We start from the raw sequence: 27,283 nt of genomic DNA, 5'->3' as shown, positions 1-27,283 counted from the left end.
GACAGGAGCGGCAAGGCGGGCAGGGCCCGGCGCAGCGGCTCGACATGGGTGAGGGCGTCGGGGCAGGGGTGCGCGGTGGGCCGGGTTGTGCTTGTAGTGCGGAGCGGTGAGGGAGGCGGAGACCCCGAATGTAGGGGTTGAGCGATTCGTGCGAGTCTAACCTACACGGACGTGGCGTTAGAGCAGAGTTTTCGTGTGGCAGAATGGCGTGAGGGTGCGCAGAGCGGGGAGCTGCGTGCCGCCTTTCTGCCGATGGAGCTCACGGCGCCGTTCCGACATGGTGGGTGCTTGTCGGCGGGGTGACTTGGTGAGCATCCGCAGAATTGCGCTTCGTTTGAAGGAAGGAGAAGCAGGTGGTCCCGGAAGAGACCGTAGGCGTCAGAAGGTGTGCTTTCTTGTGCCGCAGTGTCCTTGTGTGGTGGTCTCTTGCTTTGACAAGGCAGAGGCCGATGCAAACAAAGGAGGAGATGGCTCAGATTTTAGCAAATGAGAAAACTAACCGCAATGAGGAAACTCGATGCTGCTGCAAGCTTCGTTGTGCCGGGGAGATTTGTGATAAAATAATTGCATGAGGCTACGAGAGAAGGATGTGGTTCAGCACTCAGAACTTGCCTTTTTTTCTCTGAATATAAGAGATGTGCTGCTGTTCAGTAAGAAGGACAGCCTCTGCTTTGCCAGCTGACGTGGAGGTGGCTTTCTGTTCTGCTTTTATTTTTTGTAGGGGGCTTTTTCTCCACCATCTTTTCCAGTTTGTTTGGAACTCGAGAGATGAGGATTCTCATCCTGGGGCTGGATGGAGCCGGAAAAACAACCATCCTGTACAGGTTACAAGTTGGAGAAGTTGTTACCACCATTCCAAGTAAGCAGTCTTTCTGTTACTAAACGCAGCTGATTTGTTAGCTCTGGTATGTCAGCTTTGTCAGCTGAACTCACACCTGCTTACTTTGTAAACAAATGCACCTTATGTTGTTGCAGTCTGGCACTTACGTTTAAGAACTTCTCTTACGCTCTTATGGTGTGCTATAGAAATACAACAAAAAGGAATCTTTTTACGCTGCTCTACTGAATGCAAAAAGTATTTGACCTCAAGGTTGTTAGTATGATTGGTAGGCTTCTCTAACTAGTAGCTATGGACTGTTGATTTTTTTTGTCTCTAAACATAACACTGATGTGAATTCTAGAGTTTGTTGTTACTGTACATACCAAATTTTACATAGGATGGCATCAATGAGTCACACCTATTTAATTTAAGGGATGTGATTTAGTGGGGAAATACTAGTGGTAGATGGACTGTTGGACTGGGTGAATTTGGAGGTCTTTTCCAACCATGGTGATTCTGTGATTCTCACTTTTTGTTACTGATAATGGTCTTAAGTTTGTTATATAAGCACTTCTATTTAACACAGAAAACTACCTGCATTTCTTCTTATCTTCTACATTCTGTAGAAAGTGTAGCAACTCAGTATGAGATGTCATAGTAGGAGATATTTAGTTAAAACATAAGTAATTTCACCAATTGTTCTAGTGTTCATGCAGTCATACCCACATATAACAAACACTGAGGTTTGTGTGCTGAAGTTTTCTGGCTGAGATCATAGAATCAGAATAGTTTGGGTTGAAAGGGACCTTTAAGACCATCTAGTTCCAACCCTGGTGCTATAGGCAGGGGCACCTTCCTCTAGACCAAGTTGCTCAGAGCCCCATTCAGTCTGGCTTTGAATGCTTCCAGGGAGGGGACATCCACAGCCTTGGTGGGCAGTCTGTTCCTGTGTCTCATCACCCTCACAGTAAAGAATTTCTTCCTAATATTTAGTCTAAATTGTAGTGTAACATGAACTAGATGGGGGTGTAACATGAAGGACAGAGCATGTTGGTTGTTGAATCCTTGCCACATCTGTTGAAGTCTTCCTGAGTGGCTGTGATGAACTGATTGACTTTGGTCAGGTCTTTCAGGCAGTCCACGTTTGTTTGTTTTCCTGCTCTGTGTTTCTCTGTGGTGACAGGGAAAAGAATGACAGCTGTATATGCTGTAACTTTACTGCCGTCTTTCAGATATCACAATATAAAGCCTTCTGCTGAGGAGCAATGTCTGCTGTGGTCTTTCAAGGCCACAGATCTCGTGTTGACATGTAGGATATGTTCCTTAGCATTCTATCGCTGTCAGTTGTGTACTTGGTTATGGAAGCAAGCTGCTGCTTTGTTTCCTTTGACGCTTTCAGACACACTAATATTCATTTATAACAACTTTATCATTTGTTGGTAGGTCTCTGTAATATGTTTATGATGCATTATTTTCAGCCATAAATGCCTGTTGGGGTGGAGTGACTTCTCAAGGGACGTGAGCATGACTATGTTGCTCATGAAGAATTTTTAGGCACCATGATTTTAAACTAAGTGTATTTCAGGGGGAAAAAAAAAAAAGGATCATCAGTAAAATTGTGTAACTTTGTTTCAGCAATTGGCTTCAATGTTGAAACAGTGACATACAAGAATCTGAAATTTCAAGTTTGGGATCTGGGAGGACAGACAAGCATAAGGTAATATGTGTCTAAAAATGAAAAAATATCATCTAATTTCTGTAAAAAGTGCTTGCAAAGTTCTTAAAGTTCTCATAGCTGCCTGTTCTAACAATTGTTTCCTTTGAGTTTAAAACCAGCTCGTTGACAAAAGAGCATTTTTGTTTGACAGGGTTCTGTTACTGCCTCCTCTGTTTTGGACTACAAGTGAATTAATTTCACTAGTATACAGTTCTGCTTTGAAAAGCTAGTTTACTTGTGTAGCATGGAATTAGGCAGCATTCTGAACGTTTATATTTAAATATTCATATTTTTAAGAGTGCAAAACTATAAGACTGTATTTGAACATAGGCAATAATTTTTTTGAGTAGTGAGCTTTGAGTTTTTTTTAACAAACCATTCCATGTATAATTGTAATGGTTTGTGCAGGACCTCTGTGTGCCCTCCTCAGGATCACACTTTGAACACTGCTCAATCAGGGGCAGTGCTAGTTTCCTTTTCCTTTTTAGCTGCAGTAATCCTGAAAAAGATGGTTGTGACCCTCAGGAATTACATACCTCTATGAATTAGCTGTTTAAAAAAACTCCTCTTAGTTTTTGCTGGTGGTTATTTGTACCACTCAGGTCCTTTTCATAACCTCATGATGATAAGTTCTTTCTTTTTTTTTTGTTTTTTTTTTTTACCCCAGAGAGAGTTATTACTTCCTCCGGTTGGTTTTTCGTTATGTGTCTGTAGAGTACTGCTAAACCTTCAAATGGCTTTTTTGTCTTCTGCAGACCATACTGGCGGTGTTACTATTCCAATACAGATGCAGTCATTTATGTAGTGGACAGCTGTGATCGAGACAGAATTGGCACTTCAAAATCAGAGCTTGTTGCTATGCTGGAGGTAAGAAAATGAGAACGATGGTCATATCAGTGAAATGGAAATGAAGTGTTACAGTTCTTGGAGCAGGTGTGAAACTTGATTCAGTGGTATCACGTTCAGTTGTGAAGTTTCAGCCCTCAGAACAGGCCCGTGCAGCACTTCTAACTGAAGCAAGCTCAATGTGCTGTAGGTATTTTGTACTTCTGCACAGTAATTCTCTGGACAGTAGGTTACATTTAGCCTTTTGGTCACATGAAAACTTGCCTGTCCACAAGGACAGCTGCTCAGTGCATCAGTGGTAGAAAATCAGGCCCTGAAGGAATTCCAGTGGTGTCCTACTGGGTAGTGAAGCTGAAGAACGTGCACGGAACAGTAATAAAGGGAAGATGTGTTAAGTGCTATAAGCTTTTTAATAGTATGCCTTGTTAAATCTGCCTCCTGTTGACAGAGTGCTGTTATGTTATGAAATCTGCCTTGTTTTGAAAGTGCTTCTATGTGATGTGGGAGCAAATGGAATTCAAAATAGATGTCGTTCTTTTGGTAATGCACTAAAATTGGCAAACTGGAGGAGAGTCATGATAGAAGCTGCTTTTTGTCCTACGGGTTTTCTCTGCATATATAAATTTAGTTTAAAATCCTGGCAAATAGTTTGGCATGATTCTCATTTCTTAGGAAGAAGAATTGAAGAAAGCCATTTTGGTGGTTTTTGCAAATAAGCAGGACATGGAACAGGCCATGACTCCCACAGAAATGGCAAATGCACTGGGCTTACCAGCACTGAAGGACAGAAAATGGCAGATATTCAAAACCTCTGCTACTAAAGGCACTGGGCTTGATGAAGCAATGGAGTGGTGAGTAAAAATCTGATTGTTAGCTTCATTAGCGAGGTGTCTTTTAACACATCTTCTTTTGTAAAGAAGAAAGATGGAAAGTGTGATGTAAAAGCAAGGTATGAATTGCAGGTTTGCAGAGCTTCCTGGTACTTGTGAGAACAGAAAGATGAGCGTTTCAAGACTTGCCTGTTTGCTGTGCCCTCTAGCTAGGGCTGTATTGCTCTCGGCAGTCATCTTAAAACAAGAGTCCACATGAGTGGAAAGGGCTACTCCTACAGGTGTCCTGGCATCTCTGAAATGACTTTTCAATAAACTGGTTTACCCTTTTTCCTAGGTTGGTGGAAGCCTTGAAGAGTAGACAGTGATACAAAGCTGACAATTGCCAAGAAATTTCAACTACGTCCAGCATCTCTCTTTCTGCAGTAAAGTATGGTCAGGCCACAAGTACTTGTAAATAGGGCAGGTTTGCATTTGGGTCATGTAATGTGGATGCCTCTCTTCAGATAGAAAACTGAACCAAGTGGATGTCTGTGTACATTATGATCTTCATTTTCTTTCTTTGTGTTTAAAGATGTGCTTAATAATTTGTATGAACGTTTTTTTGGCGGGCAAAGGGATTTATATATTCTTTTTCCATTCACTGGGTAGTTTGAAGTTGGTGTGGTTACTCTATTTGTGTAATTAAAACACTAATAAAATCCACAATGATCAGCTGTACTCAAAGGTGTGTTGGTTGCTTGCAGAAGCAGAGTTGAGTTCAGCTGCAGTTATAACAGACGTGGCTGAATGTTGCGGGAGGTTTCCTTAAGCTGATGTTGTTATGCTTCAGCATCCCTCAGTTCAGGTACAGTTACAATAAAGTACAGTTGTTAACAGCTGTACTTGTTAACATAGCATCACTTTTTCTGTTTTTTCAATAGCTGCCTGCTACCCTGATGTGGCCCGGCCATAACTTAACTCCCCTCTTCCCTGAGCTGTTCTTTCTATACTCTGTGCTTAGCTGGAACTGAGTCAGCTTTCTCCCTACAGCTGTGGAAAGCTGAAAGACAGATCAAGGTCAGTGCAGTCTGTTTTCTCCAGAAGATAGGAGGGGCACAGGCATGAATGCAGTCATCATATAACCCATCTTTTAAACATGAGGTAAAAGTTCAAAACACAAAAACAAAAAAAACCCTTAAGCTTTATTAGAAAGCTTTTATTTAAGACCATAGATGAAAAACAGGACATGGAAAAAAATACAAATAAATACAATTAAAATATGTAAATACTTTTTTTTTTTCTTCCCCAACAGTATTAGCTTGAAATTCATTTTTACAAATTAATCCTCTGGGAATGAAAAGACTTTTCATTCCACCATTGCTAAGTCTTTCAGTGCATGACTGCGATGTTTCTTGGCCTTATAGCTGGGGCGCAGGAATTCTATTTTTCTCTTCCTCGTTTCTGCTTTATTCTTGTGTCTCTTCAGCTTCCTCCTTGCAGCAATGTCAGGGTTTGCCACAGTCTGAATGAAAAAGAATACTTTGTTAGTTAAAACTGTAAACGTCAGACAGTTCCCAAGAAATGTGTGCCTGACAGGCAGTGCACCAAGGCTTCTCAGAAATGAGGGTCTTCTGGCTGCTAGAGCCACATTTATTGCTGCTCAAGTAACCTAAACAGCAGGGCACCAGGATCAGTCAAAACCTGCCCACAGGTTTATTTACCTTAAATAAAACCACAGCATTATAGAGGTCCCCAAAGATGATCGAGTCCTAGCTCTGCACAAGACCACCCTACAACCCCTTGGTCTGGGAGCGTTCTCCAAATGCTCCTTGAATTCCGGCTGCTCAGGGCTGTGACCATTGCCCTGGCAAGACTGTTGCAGTGCCTAATCACTTTCTCAGTAGTTTCTTGTTTTCAATTCAGGATGAAGTTATCCCTCACACTCATCTCCTGATATGCTCTCAAGCCTTTAGAAAAGCCCTGTTTTCCCAGAAGAGGAAGCAGAATAAACTTACCTGCAAAGCCCTCTGCTTTTTCCTCATAGCTCTTTTCTGATTGGCCTGTTTCTGCACAGAAGAAAAAGCAAGCGAAAAAGCCTCCAGACCGACTAATTTCTTGAGCAGTTCTATAATTTCTTGGGAAAGGTTCTTCAGTGTTGGATCTAATAAAACAAAATAAACTAGCTTCATCCTTTCAGCATATAGAGTAAAAGCCAAGAACCCAATAGGGAATTACCCCTTTTACTAAAGACATTCCTACTGATGGATCTTGCCCAGTATTTCTGCAGGCACAGTTCCAAAAACTGAATCAGAATCAGAGAATCACCAAGGCTGGAAAAGACCTCCAAGATTATATCTAGTCCAACCATTCACCTACCACCAGTATTTCCCCACTAACCCTGTCCTTCAGTACCATTTCCACATGGTTCTTGAGCACCTCCAGGGTTGGTGACTTCTCCAGTTCCCTGGACAGCCTGTTCTAATACCTGATCGCTCCTTAGGAGAAGAAATTTTTCTTAATATCCAACCTGAACCTCCTCTGGTGCAACTTAAGAAATATTTGCTGGTTCTCTACCAGCCTTCCTAGAGGGCTACAAGTGGTGTTTCATGTGCTGACACAGAAAGCAAGAAATTCATCTTTCTTTATCCTCTTACACCATTGCCAATCTCTGCTACATTGTTTTGAACTCTGCTATAAATAATGGCCAGTCAGTTGTTCCTTACCAGAACCCCATTACTGCCCTTCTTCTTTTCTCCAGTTCTTTTGTATCCACTCTAGAGATGCACAACATACTTTCAAGGCACACGTTACTCTAAATGTATGGCTGTGTTTTGTTTTATGGCCTGTGCTTATCCTGACACTGCATTTGCCTGACTTAAAACACTCATGAACAACGTAAGATTGTTCTTAAGTCAGGAGTCCATCGTTGGAAATTAGTTGGTCTTTCTCCATCCAGCATCATTTCATACAAGCCACACACACAGATTCACTGCTCTGCAATTAAATTTTGAGGCTGCCCTGCAATCTTTGCTCTCATTTTCCTCATGTACCTTCAGGTTTCCTTAAGAATTTTAAATAAACACCGGTCCCCAGGGAGGAACCACGGTTTCTGCTCAGACAAAGTGAGTGGAGCAGAGTGACCTGGAGAGTGAAATTCAATAGGTGCATTCCTACTTGCACACACAGCGTGCATCAATCCTGTAGCAGACAGCTCTCCTCCCCTCGCTGCAGCATTTGTTCTCTTTCAGTCACTGTATATGCATGACACACACACTGAAGTTCATTTTCAGGATGCTCTATTTCAAAAGAGCTCCTAATCCTCACAGCAGACTTTAATATGGCAACTGAGAAAAAAGACACTTGGCTGCAGCTTTGTCCTGGCTTCTCTGAGACCTGCACCCCCTTTCCTCCCCTTGCTGAGTAGTCAGTCCTGCAGCCACGAGTCCACCCTTGAGCACTATACTTCTTCCACATAAGCTCAAGCTTTACCCGCTCATGTACAGGAGCCTGCCTAACACCAGGACTTTCTTTGTCAGCATATACATTTTTGTTCAAGCTGTCATACGTTCTCCTCCTCTCCTGATATTTTGGTTAAACTGCAAGTAGGTGAAATTCACTGTTAAAGGCATCTATTCCTCAACAGAGGAAAAGGATGACAAGAGGAGTCCATGATGAAGGATATCACTTACCTTGCTCTGCATAGGTGCTGTTCAGCTCCCTGTACAAAGGAGTGAGGACTGTTGGAAGGTACGGCTTGATTCTGTCTTTCCCCAGATCCACTGAGATTGCTCCGAGGAACTTAAAGATGCAGCTCCTCTGAAAATGAGTGCATGGAACACAAAAGCAGGTAAGAAAGAAACTGCCTAAGTGAGCAGCTACAAGAACACTGCGCATCGCATCTCAATGTACAAGGTGTTTCAGACAGTTGTCAGAAATTCACTGCTGGCATAAAAGTCTCAGTGCAGTCAAGTACAGCCTTCAGATGAGACACAGCTCCGTGGGATCTGTAAATGTATGAGCTAAAACTTCACTTGTTAGTTGGTAACACTTTAAAAACAAGCTTGTTCTGTCACTGTCCTGTACCAGGGCAGCTGAAGATATGAAAAGCTCAGCCTTTCCCTCTGCATCACAGGGAATCACAGTGTTTCTTCTGTTACTCACATGGCCTCCCATTCTTCTGACAATTTCACACTGCCATTCCCCCATCCACATAAAAGTAGCACTGTCAAGCTTTCAAAGCATGCATGTCCAATCTGCTAGCTTTCTAATTTGGTTGCCTCTTCTTCTGTTTTAATAAAAACCAGAACAAAATAAGTTTTGGTACCTATATATGTGAACTATATTACATGTTTTATACATGGCCCAAGACGATTCCTCTTCACTCAGTGCGGCCCAGACAAGCCAAAAGGTTGGACACCCATGTTGTAAAGGCAGCACTCTGTCCCTGCACACTGGTGGCCGCTGGCTCCCACCTTCCACCACCTGGAAGCAACAGCAAAGCAGAAGCAAACTGGTGGAAGGCCTTCCTAGAATCCCAACCTGAAATGCTTGGTTTCTCCATCAACACCTACCACTCCTCACCTCAGCATCAGTTCCCAACAGCCTTTGGTAGCAAAGAGTCCGTGCAAGTGCTTGTGGCATTAAAGTGCTGGTTTAATCCCGCTCTCACCTTTAATGGGATCTTGGGAGAATATGCTGCTTCTCGCTTTGCCATGAGAGAGAGCTTCTTCATCAGCCATATCAACGTGGCTGGCCGACCCTTCTCTTCTGTATCTTCTTCTCCCTCTCCTTTAGCAGAAATATCTTTCTCTTCTTCATCTTCAGAAGCCTCCTGCTCTTCCACCTCACAGCCAAGTTCTCCTTCGGCCTGCTCACCTTCCTCTGAGGGAGGTGCAAGCAAGTAAATAACTTTGGCAACAAACAGCAAATTCTTTATAACCTGAAATGTGAAAACAGAGCAGTCAGTCACTGGGGGGTTCCCACAGTGCCAGCACCAGCAGTGACCAAAGGTAGCCAAGAGCCAATGTTAGGTCTATAAAAGTAAGTGGCCGTGAACTGGGTTCAATTCCATGCCACAGGATGGTGCACAGTGGAATCAAACCTTCAAGCAAGAGCATCAAGCTGGGCCAAATGCTCCCAACAAGCAAGCAGCCAAGACCTCAGTGCTGCAGCAGGGAAACAGCACCAGAGATCTGGCTGCCTGCTCAGGTCTGACTGCCCTTCTCCATGGAGAGGCCAGACTCTCCCTGGGCAAAGGCTGGACAGAAGGAACTGCTGTCTTGCTCTGCATGGTGCCCAAAATGTCTATCACCCCCACCCTCACCCTTCCAGCAGACTGACACCAGAGCCCTGAGCAGCACTTCTGTCCTGACCAGGAGATGACACTGCTTCATGTGCCCCCACCACAGCCCCAGACAGGCTGCTGCTTCTACCTGCTCTCCCAGAGACTGGTCCAGGAACTTGGAGCGCAGCTGATGGCAGAATGCAAACACAAGTTCCTTCACCTGGTGGGACAAAACAGGGAAGGAATTGTGATATGAGAGGAAGCCAGCAGCAGAACCCCACAGCAGCGTTGTGCAGTCACCAAAGGTGGTTCCCAGGGATATCAGTGAACTGGCTTAGCACAAGTTTTGCCTCCATCTTGCAATCCTGAAGGGAATCTTTGTGTTTTTCAGAATAAGACCCCAGAGAAGCCCCCTCCCGCCAGCACAGACACTTACTCAAATGCTTTCAGTGATCGAGATTAGGCAGCAGACAGAAATAACTAAGAATCGTGCTACTGAAGTTATTTTTGTGTCTCAGGCAGGAAACAGGTGTGGGCACAGGGGAAGAAGCAGCACAGACACTATCACCTTTCTGTCCAGCTCAGCAGTCAGGAAGAATGTGGATGCAGACAGCTCTGCTGAAGGCTTTTTCCTCTTCACTGTCTGCCTTTCCCTCCATTTGGTGACAAGGTCTTCTGGTTTGTGGGATGCAAACAACAAGCCAAAGATCTGAGTGGCTGTCAGCCACACCCAGCTGTGAGGATGCCAGAGGTGAGACTGGACATGATCTAGGGGAGAGAAAACCTCTTTCAGTACAGGAGCTGGGCCAGCTAGAGCAGAAGAAGCACCGCATCCTTCCTAGAGCTACCACAGCATACACTGCAGTAAAATAATGAAGGAAACAAACTGCTCATATGCTTAGATTATAATAAAACTGTTCCTAGGATCTCTGCTGAGCCAAAGCAAATCCAGAACTTGCCAAGGTTACCTTGTCTCTCACTGAGGGCACCTGGCAGGCTGAAGACAGAACCCAGCCAGAAACACTCCTGCTGTCAGCAAATAAAGCAACTGAAAGCAAGTCGACAAAGTGACAGTAAGGCAGACTGACACTGCAGAATCTCTCTCATACAGAAACCACTGGAATCAGATGATCTCTGGGCCTTATCATGATGGCAGGCACATAGTATTTACAGTGTCGTTATCACATGTCATCACTGGCTGCGTGCATGATCTCATCAGGGAAATCTTTTCCTGGAAGAACTGAAAGTTTTCATCAAAGTGGCTGTAATTATGGCCAAACATGCCATCATTCACAAGTCTTTGCTCTTGGGAGGATAGGAAATACTTCCCAGCACTGAGACAGATGGCTTATTGTTTTCACCAGCTACGTAACCTTTTCCATTAAAATTTACTCTTGCTGCCCAGCAGCTGCCACGTATGAGAATTCTGCAGCACATGAACCTTGTGTGACAGCATCTAGTTCTTTCCCTTGAGGTGTGAAGAAACCCAAGGCACTCCAAGAATCTTCCCTGTAGCACAGATATCATAACTCTCCACACTCACCCCAGATCTGGCTGACGATGTCTGCATGCTTGGTTAGCTGAATGAAGCTGCACTCTGAGATCAGCTTTGTCACCAGCACAAGGAAGCTGAACAGCAGCCTATCTGCAGCCTTCTCCTCCTCCTCCTCAGTTATCTGAGAAAATCAGCAAGACCAGAAATGTGCTTGAGAGGGTGTGAAGATAAGTGTTTTTTTCCCTACCGGGTGCATTTCAGATCAACACTGCAAGGAAGCAGAGGACTGACCTGTACCCAATTTCTATCATCAGCTGAAGGGAAGAAGCTCCATTAGAACAATGCTGTGTGTTACTGAATTGCGTGCAGGACCTGACTGCCTGCAGTCCCAGCTAGTGGGATGCAGCCAGCCCATGCCTCTCCCACAGTGCAGCACAGGGGATGATCACAGGGCATTTCTCATCACTGCAGATGTTTTCATCTCCTGCCAATCTCCACACCCCTGCAGCTCTCCTCCTTTGCTCAGCGTGCTTTCCAGGTACATCAGTAGCACACACGGCAACTCCCCAAGTGTCTGGGATCCCCTTGGGAGTGCCACATGCCATGCAGGATCTGAGGCAGCCTTGCCATTCTGAGTTAATTGCGTACACAAAAAAACCAAAACAAAACAAAAACAACCACCAAACAACAAAACTACAGTCTGAAATACGGGAAGGGAATTCATCAGAAAAGTTAAAGTTGTAGGCAACACTAAACAAAGGTAGTCAGTCACAAGCGATTCACTTCTGACCTGCCATGCTTACACTGATCTCTGTACCAAGCAGACATTTCTTAGCTAAACAGGTGTCAGCATGATAAGAGGCTGTTTCCTAACTGAACACATCCTAAGCCATCCCAGTGCTAGACATGCGTTCTGCCATTCCTTCCTCCATCCCCTCTCTCCTGCCACCACAGCAAAGACCACACAAGCAGGGAAACTGCCTGGACATACACACTGCTGCAGGGCCTCAAGCTGTGCCAGGGAAGGTTCAGTTCAGATATTAGGAACAATTTCTTCTCAGAGAGTGGTGCTGCTCTGACACAGGCTGCCCAGGAGGTGGTGGAGTCACCATCCCTAGAGGAGTTCAAGATAAGGGTAGATGTGGCACTGAGGGACATGGTCAGTGGGCACGGTAGGGATGGGCTGATGGTTGGACTAGGTGATCTTAGAGGTCTTTTGCACCCTTAATGATTCTATCATTCTATGCACCGGTTCAAACAGGCTAAAAATCCAAAAGCCCATGATTCGAGGGTTGTCTCAAGAACCCCCTCCATCCAGAGGCTGACAAGGAGTAAGCATCTGCTGGTTACACAGCACTGCTGCAGGAAGGCCAAGGGGCTTTGCAAAGCTCCTTTGTTCCTTGTGCTGTGACACACGACATGAGATTTGGGCCTACAAGCAAAGTACGGTTCTAAGCCAGCGATGTCCCCTTCAGGACAAGTGTGTATACTTTATGCATTTCCTCAGCCCCAAACAGTAGCACCAAAGGTTAAATCTCTCCTACACTTCTTCCCGTCTTCCATTTTCCTTCCCCAAAAGGAAGCGGCGGTATGACTTACGGCTTCAAACTGAACTGGGTTGATTTCTTTCTCAACTAAGGTGAGGACAGCTTCAAGGCGCCGCTCAAACATGACTCCCTCCACTTCCACAAACAAGCCGCATGCCTGGGCAGCCAGCCTCCGGTGTGAGCTCTGCCAACAGAAAGAACACCACCCTCGTTACCTCTAAATCATCAAATCCTGCAGCTCCCACAAGTGAGTAGCAACTGTTTTTACCTGTAGCAATAGGATTTTAAGAGAGGTCGATTTTCAGACTAGTATTGATGTAGGAGATGCTGCCAGCTAGGGATACAAGCACTTGGCAGGACATATTATCCCAGGGAAGGCACCCTACAACTAAATGCCAAAGGGCTGTTTCCAGCCCAGTTTCCAGCTGCAGAGGACTGGGGGCAACTTTGCATTCATTGATTCCTCACAATACCATGGGCAACTTGAAGCTATAAATCAGAACTGAATGCAACAGAGATGACAAGAATGAAGTACTGAAGAACAATTGCTCCACTAGTGCAAAGGGAAAGAAACTGAGTCCTTCTGTAAAATAACGAAACAGCCAGGCACCTAGATCAAAATAGATCTGTAATACCATGTTTGCCACCCTGCAGCTGCTGGCCACAATATGAAGCAATCCTTAGCAAGAGACAACGTGATGGTCAATTAATGGGATCAGAACAGCTGTAATGCATTTATTCAAATTTAAAACCTCAGCAGAGGCTCTTATGGCAAACACCTGTCCTAGGTGGGACTGTTTGAATACAGGCAATGCAGCCAGGAGATCTGTAGGCTGATACTGATCTACAGCAGCAGCAGCTCTCTGCATTTGCTCAGCTACACAAAATTTATCATTTCTCCCTCTCTTCTTGCTAACAAGAAGCACGTTAATGAGCACAACTTTAAAGAGCTTTTCTTCTACACTGTCTCCTGTTCATACTCTTTTCCTAAAACTCTAACTCAGGCTTAACTGAAGCCATCAATGCACCACACCTGACAGCAGCAATTGCACTTGCCTTAATCTTATTCAAACCCCGAAGTCTAGACTCAGTCAACAAAAAGAGCATGGAATGAATACCTTCTTGCTGTGAAACCACTCTGTGACCAGTGAAAACAGCAGATCTTGTTTATCGTTGCTTATCTTACTGAGCAGAGACTTGCACGTCAAAGCCGCCATCTTTTTGCACTTGGCCGAGTCATCATTTATCATCATCATACACAAGGAGATGAAAAACAGCCCACAGTATTTGTGGAGGAGCTCCTGTAAAGAAACAACCATTAGTTAGTGATACATCCCTAAGGAGCTTTCGGAATTTAAAGGGGAAAAGAGGGATATTTGTGGCACAGCCCTGAGTAGGGTTCAAGTCGAGGGAGGTGAACTAACGCAGAGGACAGCCCAGCTGCTGATGCAGGCAGGGAATGCACAGCAGCCCCCTCTGTCCCCTGACTTGCTAATGTGCCCCTAGGACAGGAACTTGAGTGTCAGACCTAAAAGGGCCTTTTCATAACTAACTTGCATTAAAATGGGAATACGTCTCTAAGCAGTGCCGCAATCAGGCCCAAGGGCCCTTCTCTTGCAGAAAAAGCAGTGCTCTGCTGCCCTACAAAGTTGCTGGGAACCAAGCTGAGGTACTAAAGGTGACCAAGGGTGAAGAGGCACAGCTCACTGTGCTCAGTTTCCCTTCCTTCCTCCCAAATTCTTGCTTGATTGCACTTTTCTCAGCCTCCTGTACACTCAATCAAGCTTCAGCTGTAAAGCACTGGGGCAGCTTAGCATTTTGTGCATGTTATCCTGCATAGGTGCAGTTATTATTTAACTGTCATTTTGATCCACTGTACCAAGAAGCCCTCTCTCTCCAGTCAGGCCAACAAAACTGGTATTTCACATCACATTCCAGTACATAAATCTGCATCACATTCATCCAAGCTCCTGCTGACAGAGCTTTACTTCACTTACAGACTGAGCACATTAGGTCTGGAAGCAATGCAGACTTTCCAGCATGTCATTTTTCTTTTGAAGCAAAGCCAGTTTTTTGGAGATAAGTGAATACTCGCTTAATATGATATGTTAATATGATATATCAAGTGCTCCCCAAATAAACTGCTTTAAAAACACTAGTAATGCAAGCAGCTGAAAGGAATCAACTGCCTGATGCACAGTACCAAGAGGTGATCATTACCTGTGGAAACATGTCAAGGAGGTACACAATCATCTCCAGAGCAGACTCTCTTCCAGTTTCATACTCGTAGCTGCAAGGAAATGGTTAACGCTTAGGGCTGGGCTGACACTTCGTAAAGTTACTTACAACTTACAAGAATGGCCAGTGCTAACAACACACACTGACATGGATCTTTTTACAGCAGCTCCCTGACCTGATCTAATGCTTAGGAGAAGCAAACAAGTCAATCAGCTCCACCTGCTACAGAACGAACACATTCACAGAGAGGTGAGTCAGGGCTCCAGCCAACCTGTGCCACAACAGCACTGTGCTGTGGTGCTGAGGGCACAGCAAACCGCTGTCACCTCAAGTGAAGGAGGGGTCATGCTCAGAAGGAGCCTTCAGGCACACAGATTGTTCCTCTGAACTGCTGCAGCTGAGACAATTGCCAAGGGACAGCAGTCATATAAATGCACTTTCCCATATCCTTTCTGGATTTTCTAGGTCACCTGGTTCATAAGTAGTGCAACCGGTGATGGCACTAGGCAGACAATAGCGTATTTGCTCACATAGGTGAAGAACAAAAAAAATACAGCTGGGAAAGGGGGAAGGTAAAACGGCTTCATTTCTCCAACATCCACCTCAGAAAAAAAGGGAAGCTCTTTAGAGATGGGAAAATCGGAAGTCCAGTGCACCCACTCCTCCTCATGAACAGGATACAAAAAGGATGATGCTGAAACCAGACTTAAAGCACCATGGTTCTGTACTGAGGGAAAGAGAAGTGGAGAACATAAACTTACTCCAGCTGTGCGAGCATGAAATCCAAATTGGGTTTCAGCTTGTCACCAAGGGGGTAGTCCAGAATATACTTCAAGTAAATCTGGAAAACAAAACAACACAACAGAGAAGAGTTACAAGAAACACTTGGACAAGCTTGTGAAAAGGAAATAAGGAATAAGCAGTTATGGATCAGAATGACAATGAGAATAAACCCTTCCATCCTCCTGAATGCACTAGTTCCTATTCCACAAGGGGTGAAGCTCCAGGTTTGGAACAGGATCTGCAGCTGACATCTGCCAGATCAGTCCTCAGAGTATTACTGTGCCTTGCCCAGGCTTCTGTTAACAGAAATTCAGCGCTCTTCATAATTCATCTGCTAATTGTGGAGAAATTGTGTATGGCCATGCACAGCTCCCACTGCATCTGTATCCCAATGTTTGAAATGAAGCAACCAACTCCACCTTTTGGTTGCTTTTAGCTTAGAAAGAAATAGTGGGAAGGAATCATGGTTTGTGGCAAATTCTCTTCTGCTGGGATACGGAAAACAACAAGTTATACAAGCTTAAAAGCCTTCAAAGGAGGAGCTATGTCAGTGCTGCTGAGTAGCCCTGTGAAGACATGCCATGGCAAGCAGTTTCACTGCAGGCAAGCAGCCTGAATTTCTGCTGTTGTTCTCACAAAGGCTAAAACCAGCCTGACAACAAGGGAACAAGGATTAGGAGGAAAGAGAAACAGGACTGGGATTCAGCAGAGTTAAGGCACATCTCTATGAGAGATGGGATGGCCTCACAGAGCCCTCCAGCCCATTACTGCTGTAAATAACATGGACTTCTCATGGTACCCACCTGCCTGCACTGGACTCGCACTGGCTCACTCTGGCCTGTGATAGCAAGCTGGGCAACCTTCTGCATCACATCATCAATCTCAGGGACAATCAGCTTCCTGGATAAAATAGCCTAAAAATACGAAAACATAGCTGGAGTCACATCATTCTGTTTGCAGTGTGAGATGTAGTATTATAACCAGTGGTTACATGGGAATCAAGTGGCACAGTAACACTGACATATCTTCAAACAACACACAAAGAAGTTGGCTTGTAAATTCATACCTTCTTCTTTTGGAAGACAAAGAATACCTTGTCTAATGGTTAGGGCTGTGAATTCTTTAGCAAGGATAGGTAATGGCTTTAAGTTGCAACAGGGGAGGCTCGGGTTGGATATGAGGAACAATTTCTTCTCTTTAGAAAAAGTAGTGCTGCTCTGGCACAGGCTGCTTAGGGAGGTGGTGCAGTCACTCTCCCTGGAGCTGTTCCAGAAATGTGTGGATGTGGCACTGACAACACGGTCAGTGGGCATGGTGGGGATGGGCTGACAGTTGGAATAGATGATCTTAGAGGTCTTTTCCAACCTTATTAATTCTGTGATTCTATGTGAATCAAGCAGCCTCCCAAACAATTCTGAACAAAGGCTACAAGTCAAACAGGAAAGCTCTGCTACTTTTCCTATTTTCCCCGTTTTCCTTTTCTGTAACAGAGAAACTCAGTAGCACTCTGCAGACTGTTCCAGATATGAGATCTTACAAACATTCACCAAAATGCAATCACTACCATTCCAGTGGTTCACAAAACCCATACACTTGCTCCACAGAAATACCTTTAGAAGGCCAAAGGCAGTGGCTTGCCGTGATGAATCATAAATATCTTCTTCAGCAAAGCCAAGCAGCACTTGGAGCTGTTTGCTTGTTATTTGGCTCTTTGCATTCTTCACAAGTATTGTTACGGACTGCAAAATCAAATTGCACATTGTCAATACACATACACCTTCATAAAATGTAACCCCACACCAAAACCTGACTGTTTATAGAACTCGGGTTTGACAGGACAAACTGCTGCTCTCAAATGTGCAGCTAAAACCGTTTTCAGTGCTGTTTTCTTTGCTTTCAGCTGGCAATTTCGAGATGAAAGCCGCATACAAGCAAATACACAAATGCAGTCCTTGAAATGACTGGGGATGCTCACTGATTTGAGTCACAATTCAGGAACATGGACTGAAAGAGGACAAAATCCTTTTGGCTCAGGGGCTCTCACTATCCCTTATGATTGCAAAGCAGTAATTAATTCAGCAATGCACTGAGAAAACACGTAAAGGAAGATGGTGCACACAGTAACAGCAGTCACTACTACAATTAATTGCCCTCCTACAATTGCCTTATTTCTGTTAGAGTTTATTCCAATGAATATACTCAAGCTCAAAACTGATGCCTCTCAAAAGACAGGGTGGTAACAAGTTACTATCATAGCAAAGAAAGCAAGCAAATCTCCTTCTGTGAAACACCACCCCACAGCTCCAAGCTGTGCACAGCTCCGAAGGATAACTTTCTCTAAGTCTGCACCGTGGAAAGACTCAGGGCAAGACCCCATTTCCCACTGCCTTGTGGTCTCCATACAAACTTTCCAGGACCAGCTACAGGAGGATGTGCAGTGGAAGAAGTCTTGTTCTACAGAATTAATTCGAAAGGAGAAGTGAGCAGACCTCACTCTGACTTACTTTGAAACAGTTCACAACTAAGTGGAAATTCTGGCCTTTGGCTACTCCTGTCTTGGCAAATTCTTTCAGCAAGAGGAAAAGCTGCTTGATTAGCGACTCCAGATTTGTATTGATAGAAGGCAAAGGAAACTTTAAAATCCATACTAAGGACTGCAGAGCACCAGTTATCACCTGTAAGAAAGAGCCAGAAATCAGCATGTGGGTACAGTGGTACCAAAAGAATACTTCTCACTCTGCTACAGATGTTTTCAGGCTATTTCCAACTGCAGTAAAAAAGAATCAGGTAACATCAACATCTTTCAAACCACTCATATGCCATACAAAGGGTTTCTCAGTTCTAAGAAAACTATCTGCCACTCTCCAATTCTCCAACTTGGATTTTAGGAGGTAAGGACATAAACTTGATTCAGCAGAGGGCAGGAACTCCTTCTGAAGCAGAAGTGCCTTCAAGGCACAGAAGTTGCTCTGTCAAGAAAACATGTCACCTGAAAGCCCTGCTAGAAGTATCTCATGCTGTCTGAGGCACATCTCCCACGCCTTGGGGTTTAATAGTTTCCTTCCTAGGCTCATTCAAACCCAGGGAGGCTGTGGTGCTGGGCACAAAGATATCAAGAGCTAGATCAAAAGAAAACAGCCGTTCTGTGCAGCTGCAGGATCTCAGGAACCTCCTCACAGATAGCCCACATTCAAACTAGCAGCACTAGAAGCAGAACATTCAGTCCTCCATCAGCCACAATCCCCCCTCGCCCTCGGGATAGCTTGTCCTCAGACAACTTAACTGTACACCTATGAAGTTAGGTTTGAAAACAGAATCCCCCTCTCTGCTTTTCCAGATGACATCTGCGGGCAGGACCCTTTTTAGCTGAAGAGATGGGCTCCATCACAAAACCATACCTTGACGTCCATGGATTTCAGGCAGTCTATGAGTAGCTGAACAAAGGGGTCTAACATTTCCAAAACGTGTTCATCAGAAGAATTTACTTTGGATCTCTTCAGGCTCATGTGTAGCAGCTAGCACAGAAAACAAAAGACATTCATCTCAAAGTTAGACTGGAACTCAAATTCAAGTAAAGTCCCACACTGGTTTGGGTTAGAGTAGAATTCATGCCTATTAAATTATCTTTAACAGGCTGAGCTCTTGAAGAGGCATCACTGGAGTTACCACATGCAAAACAAAGTTAAGGCAAATAGTTATACTGTTAAGAATACGTGTTCAGAACATCTTCTTTTGGATACTCTTAACAAAAATATTGGTTTATTGGTTTCACAGCTTTCTCTTCCTCTCTGAGGAGATCCTTACCCGAAGCCCTGATTCAACCAAGATATATGTGTTGGTCCTTCTGCTGACAGGGGCTTTCTGTCCCCCTCTTGTGGGGGTGGGTTGAAGCAGCAGGCAGCTCTCTGGTTGCAGCCGAGGATCTGGAGGAGGGGCAACTTTTGTTCTGAAGAGAAGGATATGACAAAGGTGAAAATTCAAATTTCAGCCCTCTCCACAACAAGTTTGCTGTGGAAAGTTACAGTGTGCTCAAAGCCACAAAGCAAGTAAAAGCAAGTCTCTGAATACAACGAAATAAACTGAGCTTGAGAGCAACAGGAGAGATGGGACATTCAGACTTAAGAACAATGTCACTATAGCAAAGATAATAAAATGCCCATTGATTTGTGTAACATTTCCACTTTTTCCTCTTAGTGAACAGACAGAGCTTTGGTAGCTCCTTCAAGCAAACACATCTACTGCATGGTTTACTGACGATTTACTGAAATTTCTGATAGCTTTTAAAAACTGCAAACAACTGTCAGATCCAGGACCCCAGTCACCTCTTATACACTAGTTTGTAGCTCCCTCCTTACCATCATCACTTGTACCTTAATTGAAACACACACATCACCTTACCAGATGGTGAAAGAGCATTACTCAAGAGCACTTGCAAGAGTAGATTCCCATTAGTGCAGGAAAGGACAACTTTCATTTCCAAGCTTTCCTCTCCCACTCTGGCTGCCCAAATGATTTGTTTACACCAAAAAGCAATGGCATATGAATGGAAGGAAACTGTCATCATTTGGTGTGAGAGCTAAAAGCAAACTTCCCAAGTGATAACAGAGCAGCTGGGTAACCTCTTGGAACTCACTTGGCCTTCTCAGTGAGCAGAGGCAAGTTTTCACTGATGAGACCATGGCTGAGGAGGAGGAGAGATTCAGCATTCATGTCTGAGTTGAAGATCAGCCCTGCCATGATGTGACGCAGTGCCTCGTGCACCTTTCGGACAATCTTCAAGCTTGTGGTGCTCTCCAGAATCTGCAAAGGCATTACCACGAGAATCAGGAGGGCAGTGATCTGACATCAGAAATCATAGGAAAAGCCAGAACAATTCCATCAATGTGGTTTGCCTTAAGCCCCCAGCTCTCCCATCACTTCAACTCTGCCCCACCATCCCTCCTTTTTTACTCTCCAGCCTCTCCTCAGACTCCAATCGGTTCACCTGTCACCACCAAGACACTCCAGAGCTCCTAAGCAAATGGGATGCATTTCTGCATGAGCTTGCACCCACTCAAAACACTGCATCTCTGTAAAGGTAATTACTGCACATAGACGGAGACTTAATACATTTTGGTGATGTGCTGGCTCCCAGAAGAAAATAGGGAGCCATAGTGGGATTATATAGATAGCTATCTGCAGGCTCTAGAGTTTCTTCAGATCATACAGAATAAAGCAAGGCTCTGGCTGCCTTTTCTTACCTCTTTCAGTGGCAGAATAAGTTTAGTCACCTGGCCCTTTCCTATGTATTTTCCAAGAATTTCATAGGAATCATAACTCTTGTTCTTGCGTGCTTCCATGACCTTGGAGACAATTCCTTTTACTTCCTTCTCTTCAGCTACATCCCCGAACAGCTCTTGGTTGAAAATCTTTGGAAAGCAGCCCAAAGAAATCGAGGAGAGAAGCAGAAAAACAGAGCAAGATTCTTCCATTAACAGTAGAACCACACTATTTTTCCACAGCTGCAAAAAACTCAGTTCTTCAGGTTCCCCAGAAATCACACCTGCCTTTCCTTTGTTAACATAAGACATCTCAGGCAGAACACACCAGATGGAAAAGCTGTTTTCACAACCCTCTGTGGTATTTTGATAGAAATAGTGGGATTCAGATCAAGCTGACCATTCAGAAGCAAATCAACGGGTTGAAGCAATGGGCAGAGAGAAACTTCTTAAAATACAACAGACAAGTGCAAGTGGGGAGGAATAATCCCACTGAACAGGTATTTGTCATCTCTTGCTCAGCCATTTAGGCCAGAGGTAAACAGAGTTAAGTGTCTTAATCTTGAATCACCCCCCTCTCAAGATGCAAGGCTCAGGAAACAGCCCCAGAAGCACACTGCTCTTCTACCAGTGGCATGCTGATGCCTCAGCAGAGAACAATCTCTTCCCTTTGAAGTAAAAGCATAACCAGCCCTGTTTGCCATCAAGTCTGAGGCAACCTGCACACAACCTTCTCCTCCTCTTAGATTCTTTCCAAGCATTTCATGATGCTACTTCCTTCAATCTTTAATAACTTTTACCTCAATCAGGATGTCTAAGCAGGGGTCCAAATCACCAGCATTCAGCCTGGTAGTAAGACCTTTCAGTAGCAGATTCACAGTGAAAGTCAGCACATGGAGCTACAGAAGAAGAGAACAGATCAAGTTTCCAACTCCCTGCATGGAATTCCTGTATAATTGGATAGCTAGATTCCTACACAGAGACTTCATAACTCACACAATACGCTTAAGTTCTTGCTACAGGAAAGAACACTGTGAGGATAGGAATCCTCATACAAGCCACAGGAAAAGGATCTTGATCCTTCCACACACTGGCAAAGGGTTGGAATTCCCTCTTTCCCCAGTGCTTTTAGATCTATTTTTAGGCTGTCCTAGTCAGTGCTTTCACTGTAATAGTCAACAGAAGCTCTCACTTTTCCACTGTAGTAACTCATATTAGAAATTACACTTGCCTCAAACTACTGTGTAAAGAGGAAAGATGAGTTAAGAGCTAGAGTCTTGGCTCTGTAACTAAGCAGCAAGAGTTCAATTAATATCACTACATATTGTCTACATAGTCTTGGTGGCAATTACTTCAGATGGTGCTTGGCCCTAATGAACTTACTGTGAAGATTCCCAATAATTCTATTGGAACCAGAAATTAATTCTTCAACTCATTTCTCTTCACTGAGAAAATGGAGATCTTCTCTTCTTCCCTGCTTAGACTGCAAGTTCTTTGGGTACAGACCTTCAGTCAACACACATTTATATACTACTTGAAATAACAAAGACTGATGTAGGCATAGCAGTAGTATCTAGTTCTATGATACCCATCTATTCTCCCAGTGTAAAACTATTTCAGTAGCAATTTCCCTTTGGATTCTTCTAACACACACACACACACACACACACACACACACACACACACACACAAAACCCTCCAAACCCCCCCGAAATTTTACTAAGAATAGAAGACAAAAATTTCAGCATTACCTGGTACCCATGGATGAGAGTTGATTGCATCTCTTTTAAAACGTACAGAAGGTATTGCACTCCTAACACTTCCATGATTTTAGTGAGGGTGTTACGAGCAACATCCCGGATTTCCTGAAATCTGTTCCTCAGAAATGAGCAGACCTTCAGGAGGATGCTGGAAGCAGAGACAGACAGCTTAGTTCAGTCCCTAAACACAGTAGAACCAATTACACTCCTAGCCAAGAAGGTGGCTGTCAGGGATGTTTTTATAAGCTCAAAGTCAACCTCAATGAAAGGCTTTGCAGTCACACACAGAGCTATTGTCCCTCAAAAAACTTAACAGATTTTGTCCTTTCTGTATGTTACCCTTTCTTTGGCTCTGCCACTCCTACCTCTGCACTCTGCTTCACAGCTCTGCTCTTATTTAAGAATTTACCAAGTCCCTTTCAAACTTAGCTCTGCAGAACTCCAGTGCAAGGGGGAACATATCTAGAAAAATGTATTTCCAAATAAAAAGAATTTATGGCCTGTCGGATTTCCCTCCAAGATTTAGCCATGTGTACAACCGCCCCTTAGTAAACATGCCTGCTCTGATTCCCAACAAAATGAGTGGTATTCAAAGAGCTTCTCCAGGACCTACCTTGGCAGGTTGGCTTCCATCACTTCTTGAGGAAGACACTGCATCACCCTGACCATTGCAAAAGCCAAAGGCACACGCACTACCTCATCATCGTTCACAACACTGGATTTCACAAGCTTGTGTTCTTCATCTCTTTTAACCTTTTTAAGACAGAGCAAGACACAATGCAAGTTAAATAAAAAGAAGTGTAACCAAAGTTCAAAAAAAGTCGTGTTTTTTCCCAGGAAGGAACCCAAGAAGAGGCCAATACTGCAAATTGATTTCCAATGCTGATTACATGACAAACCTAGGCAGCTAAAGGATGGGTAAGATGAATCCCTGCATCTGCTATAAGAAAAGCTGAGTGCTAGTAAGTGGCTGAAAAATTTTCAAGAGGCTGCGCTGAGTTGTTTCACACCTACACTGACCAGAGTGTCTGCCAGCTCTCTTGATGACACATCAAATGGGATAAACCTCTTCTGTGATTTCAGGTGCCTCTCTCCAGTTGTGTCCCTTTTTTTTTTTTTTAAACATACTGCATTTCAACATGGGTCTTTCCAGTACCACCCCAACCTTCACAGTAGCAGCATAGGTCAGCAAACTGCCTTTCCAGTGCCAGCTTCTCACCTTCGCAACAATGCACCTGTGCAATTTAGGCAAAATGTTGACTATAACTGTATCTTGAATGTGTTTGATCAGACACTCCAGCTCTTCTTTATTTCGAGGTAAGAAGGAAACTGGTTTTGCTACTTGCTGAGTGTTTTCAGGTGTCTCAGCTGTCTTTTCAGGCAGAACCAACTCAGGTTCTGCTGGTTCTTCAGGGATATTCTCCTTCTTGTCTTCCTCAACCACTTCCTCTTCCCCTTCACTCTGTTCCAGCTCCATGGCTTCTTCACCTTCTACCTCTGGCTCAAGATCCATGGCATCTGTCAAGTAATTATTAAAACCACAGGTAAATACTGGAGGCAACATAGTCAGAGCCCTTAAAACAGACTCCTGGGATGGCTTTGATCTAGACAGAACTCCTACCTACTATCAATAACAGTAAACAATCAATAAACTTCAGAGCTGCTCTACTGGGCAGAGCAGCTCTGGCATGCTGATTTCTGATAATCACCCCTCAGGGCTTGGCTTAAAGCAAAGACTAGGTTGTTCTTTAGCTGAACTCTATAGACAGTTTACCAAAGGTCAGTGGCCTTGAACCTTAGTGAAGTGTGATTAATTTACATTTGGTAATCTTACAAGGCAAGAAGTATTGACGAGCACACCTGTGAGATATACTCTTGCCTCCTCAGAATATCCTAAAGGCCACAACATAAACAACCACAATAGTGGACAAGTCAAAACATAAAATTTGTCCTCATGAAACCTCAGTGGAAGAGGGCCAGGGCACAAAGCACTCTGCTCAGGCTGAGGATAAAAATGATAGAAACCAATGACTAGATAAAATGTGGTAGCAGCAACACAGTTGTGTGTAGACCATGGAGAACCTCCCAGATTAACATAATCCCAGTCTGAGCTGGTCTGCTTTATGGAAGCCTGGGATAGAGAGGTAATGTGGAGGTGATTCCTTCAACCTCTCCTCACTGTGTCAGCACATAGAAAGACAGTCTGTACAGCTCCTGAGAAGGTAAATTAAAACCGGTTTTCCAACAAGCACATTTTAAAAAGCTGTGAGTAGCCAACCTCCAAAGTAAAAATGTGTCAATCAGCTGCATTCTGAGCAATCAGAAGGAGTGTCTATCATCAGGAGCTCACCTCCAGAAAGCTCACCTTGGTTCTCAACGGTCGTGAGCTGTTTTTCCAGTGTTTCATGGTCAAAGTGAAAGGCTTCCAGCACTGTCTCTAACAAGCTGAAAAAGAAACACACAAAGAGAGATAAGCTCTCTGCAAAAAAAGAGGAAGCTGCATAGAATCAACACAACAGAAAATCTTAAAACTGCTTTAAAAAATATTTCAGACTCAGTGGCAGTACAGCTCAACAAAGTTTATCCTGAAATAACAAATCAGGAAACAAAGCTGGGTTGTTTTTCACCTAAATGGACTGTCACCTAGCTCAGTGTGAAACCTCAAAGACACTGGTACTGGAATTGCAGTGGCATCCCAGGAGCTGGGAAAGTCAAACAGGAGCAGAAAATCTAATGCTCTCATGTGCACAGTGAGATACAGCAAGCAAAAACAATTACCTATTAATCCTTCATAGCTTAGTTACACAGAACTGCAAAGCCATGCTCATTTTCATTAGTGTAAGTGAGAAATCTCTCATACTAGTGAAGAGTTTAAAATCCACATGATGCTCTTTAAGGCACTGATTCTTGCCTTAGTCTTTGAAGCTAGAGCAGCATCACTTATGTTACCCACCTGACTCCCAACTTGGGACTGATCTGCCCCGTTTGCAGGACATGGATGAAATGCTTTAAGTGGTACAAGTATGCTGACCATGAGAGATGCTGGCAGATGGCTCCAACAACTTCAACAGAGGCTGTTACCATATTTTCGTGCTACCCAAAAAACAGAAATTCAACGCTATTAGCATTCAAGCATGCTAAAGTATACTTTACTCAAAGTAACAGGAGCTAGAAGAAGTAATTCCTGTCTGCTGAGGATGTTTGGTACTCTGCTTTATTAAATCTGCTCTCAGTTACCAGTTTAAACAAATAAACATCACAGCTCACCAAGCACATCTCCAGACTCACTTCCTCCAAACATTTCTGTAGTTTATCTTCTCTCATACAACTAAATCTATGGGCCCCACTTCTGTGAGGAACTGAAAGCAGTCACAATACATAATAACATTATACATTGCTAACCTTCTGCTAATGTAAAATAAAATGGGTTTCTTTCTTCAAGGTTTCAGTCAGTGTATTTTCTGTCAATGTACTATCTATCTTGTTTGTCAAAGGGCAATGACATTCACCTTGTCAATGGGCACAGACTGCATGACTGCGGGTGCCGGCTCACGTGCCTGAGTACTAATTCAGGCACAATTCAGAAGTACATTTCTGAAAGAAGGTGAATTACCCAAATGACAACTGCTTGGTCTGACACAAGCAGCTCTGCTGTTCTTCTGATAATGTGCAGGGAACTATACAGATGTGTAAAACCTTGATTTTTCAAGTTACAAGCAGGAAGTCTGTCTACATTGATGTTACAAGTATTTCATCTCATGCTTTAAATAAAAGGTATGGAAAGTGACTAAGTGAATGCTGCCCTTCAAACATTATTTACAAAGCTGCTGCTGGCTGAGAATCTTTGAAATCAGCTCTTTCAGTCCCCCTCACAGTCCCAGTGAAAATGTTATTTATACCAACACAGTAACTGCTTGCAGCCCATGTCTACACACACCCTTTCTGCTGCCTAATCCCACAACTGAATATGAAGAGACTAGTATGGAGGGAGAGGGGAAAAAAAACAAATTACAAGATTACAGATTACAAGAAATGCAAACAGATATAAAGTCAAGTTAAAAGAAAAACAACAAAACCCAACCCAACCAACAACAAAACCTGCACTGAAAACCCAACCCAAACAAGTCTTAGTTTGGAGAAACAGGACAGTTTTAGCAGATAGAGAATTGGATCCAGATTGCATCTGCACCCTCCAAACTCTCTTTCTGCCACCAAAAGAAGCACAGTGCTCTTCTCTGGAACACTCACTCCATAAACCCATCAGCCTTTTAAAGCAGCTGTTTTTTTAAGGACAGCAATAGAAGTAAGGTGAAAATAGAAAAACTGATGCATACAATTTACAAGTCTACCTTCAGCATTTTTTCACTAAAAATGGCAGTAGTAGCATAAGGCATGATGTAGTTCTGCAGGGATTTGGAAGACAGCACAAGTTTCTTCTCGGTCAGCTGCTTAGCCAGTTTCCTCAGAGCTCGTGCCCTCCTGTGGATCTGAGCCAAACACAAGGGAGAGTGAATGAGGTGGCCCTTGAGGCACAGCTAGCACAAGGGAGAACACATATCCAGCAGCAGTCGTGCAGGTAGCTCAATCTGACATAAACACAGTACAGTCAACTCCAAGGGTAGGCCACAACCTTTTCATTCTTATCTGGGCTTTCACTAAACTTCTGCCCCAGTAAATATTATAACTCAATGAGATACTTCACTGTGAATTAACAGGCACAAGA

At 43.8% G+C, this 27,283-nt stretch overlaps 2 protein-coding genes across 3 annotated transcripts in view; one reads left to right on the top strand and one right to left on the bottom strand.

Annotated features, from left to right (window-relative positions):
• The first annotated feature begins 6 nt into the window (after window positions 1–6).
• Window positions 7–4,933, top strand: ARL1 (ADP ribosylation factor like GTPase 1). The gene is made up of 6 exons (XM_010709549.1): window positions 7–48; window positions 722–859; window positions 2,456–2,537; window positions 3,293–3,404; window positions 4,056–4,234; window positions 4,551–4,933. Exons 1-6 carry the CDS (start codon window positions 45–47, stop codon window positions 4,579–4,581), a joined length of 546 nt encoding a protein of 181 aa, XP_010707851.1. The 5' UTR covers window positions 7–44; the 3' UTR covers window positions 4,582–4,933.
• Window positions 4,934–5,376: 443 nt separating this feature from the next.
• UTP20 (UTP20 small subunit processome component) overlaps window positions 5,377–27,283 on the bottom strand; it is a 59,445-nt gene continuing 37,538 nt past the window's right edge. The window contains exons 38-62 of one of the 2 annotated variants that reach the window (XM_010709539.3): window positions 26,910–27,047; window positions 25,514–25,653; window positions 24,911–25,005; window positions 23,780–24,078; window positions 23,174–23,313; window positions 22,552–22,708; window positions 21,601–21,699; window positions 20,783–20,950; window positions 20,176–20,342; window positions 19,347–19,488; window positions 18,941–19,057; window positions 18,047–18,217; window positions 17,153–17,281; window positions 16,346–16,456; window positions 15,521–15,600; window positions 14,742–14,811; window positions 13,640–13,822; window positions 12,574–12,705; window positions 11,023–11,155; window positions 10,048–10,247; window positions 9,628–9,699; window positions 8,865–9,134; window positions 7,885–8,011; window positions 6,211–6,356; window positions 5,377–5,717 (exon numbers count right to left, since the gene is read on the bottom strand). In XM_010709539.3, the coding sequence (XP_010707841.1) occupies window positions 5,562–5,717; window positions 6,211–6,356; window positions 7,885–8,011; window positions 8,865–9,134; window positions 9,628–9,699; window positions 10,048–10,247; window positions 11,023–11,155; window positions 12,574–12,705; window positions 13,640–13,822; window positions 14,742–14,811; window positions 15,521–15,600; window positions 16,346–16,456; window positions 17,153–17,281; window positions 18,047–18,217; window positions 18,941–19,057; window positions 19,347–19,488; window positions 20,176–20,342; window positions 20,783–20,950; window positions 21,601–21,699; window positions 22,552–22,708; window positions 23,174–23,313; window positions 23,780–24,078; window positions 24,911–25,005; window positions 25,514–25,653; window positions 26,910–27,047 (3,642 nt within the window). In that variant the 3' untranslated portion in view covers window positions 5,377–5,561. The remainder of the gene's footprint in view (window positions 5,718–6,210; window positions 6,357–7,884; window positions 8,012–8,864; window positions 9,135–9,627; window positions 9,700–10,047; window positions 10,248–11,022; window positions 11,156–12,573; window positions 12,706–13,639; window positions 13,823–14,741; window positions 14,812–15,520; window positions 15,601–16,345; window positions 16,457–17,152; window positions 17,282–18,046; window positions 18,218–18,940; window positions 19,058–19,346; window positions 19,489–20,175; window positions 20,343–20,782; window positions 20,951–21,600; window positions 21,700–22,551; window positions 22,709–23,173; window positions 23,314–23,779; window positions 24,079–24,910; window positions 25,006–25,513; window positions 25,654–26,909; window positions 27,048–27,283) is intronic. The other variant, XM_010709543.3, reaches the window with a different exon arrangement.

This window comes from Meleagris gallopavo, chromosome 1, assembly GCF_000146605.3.
Source record: "Meleagris gallopavo isolate NT-WF06-2002-E0010 breed Aviagen turkey brand Nicholas breeding stock chromosome 1, Turkey_5.1, whole genome shotgun sequence".
Taxonomy (NCBI): Eukaryota; Metazoa; Chordata; class Aves; order Galliformes; family Phasianidae; genus Meleagris; species Meleagris gallopavo.
The sequence above is the reverse complement of the archived record's forward strand: the minus strand, read 5'-3'. Positions and strand labels throughout refer to the sequence as shown.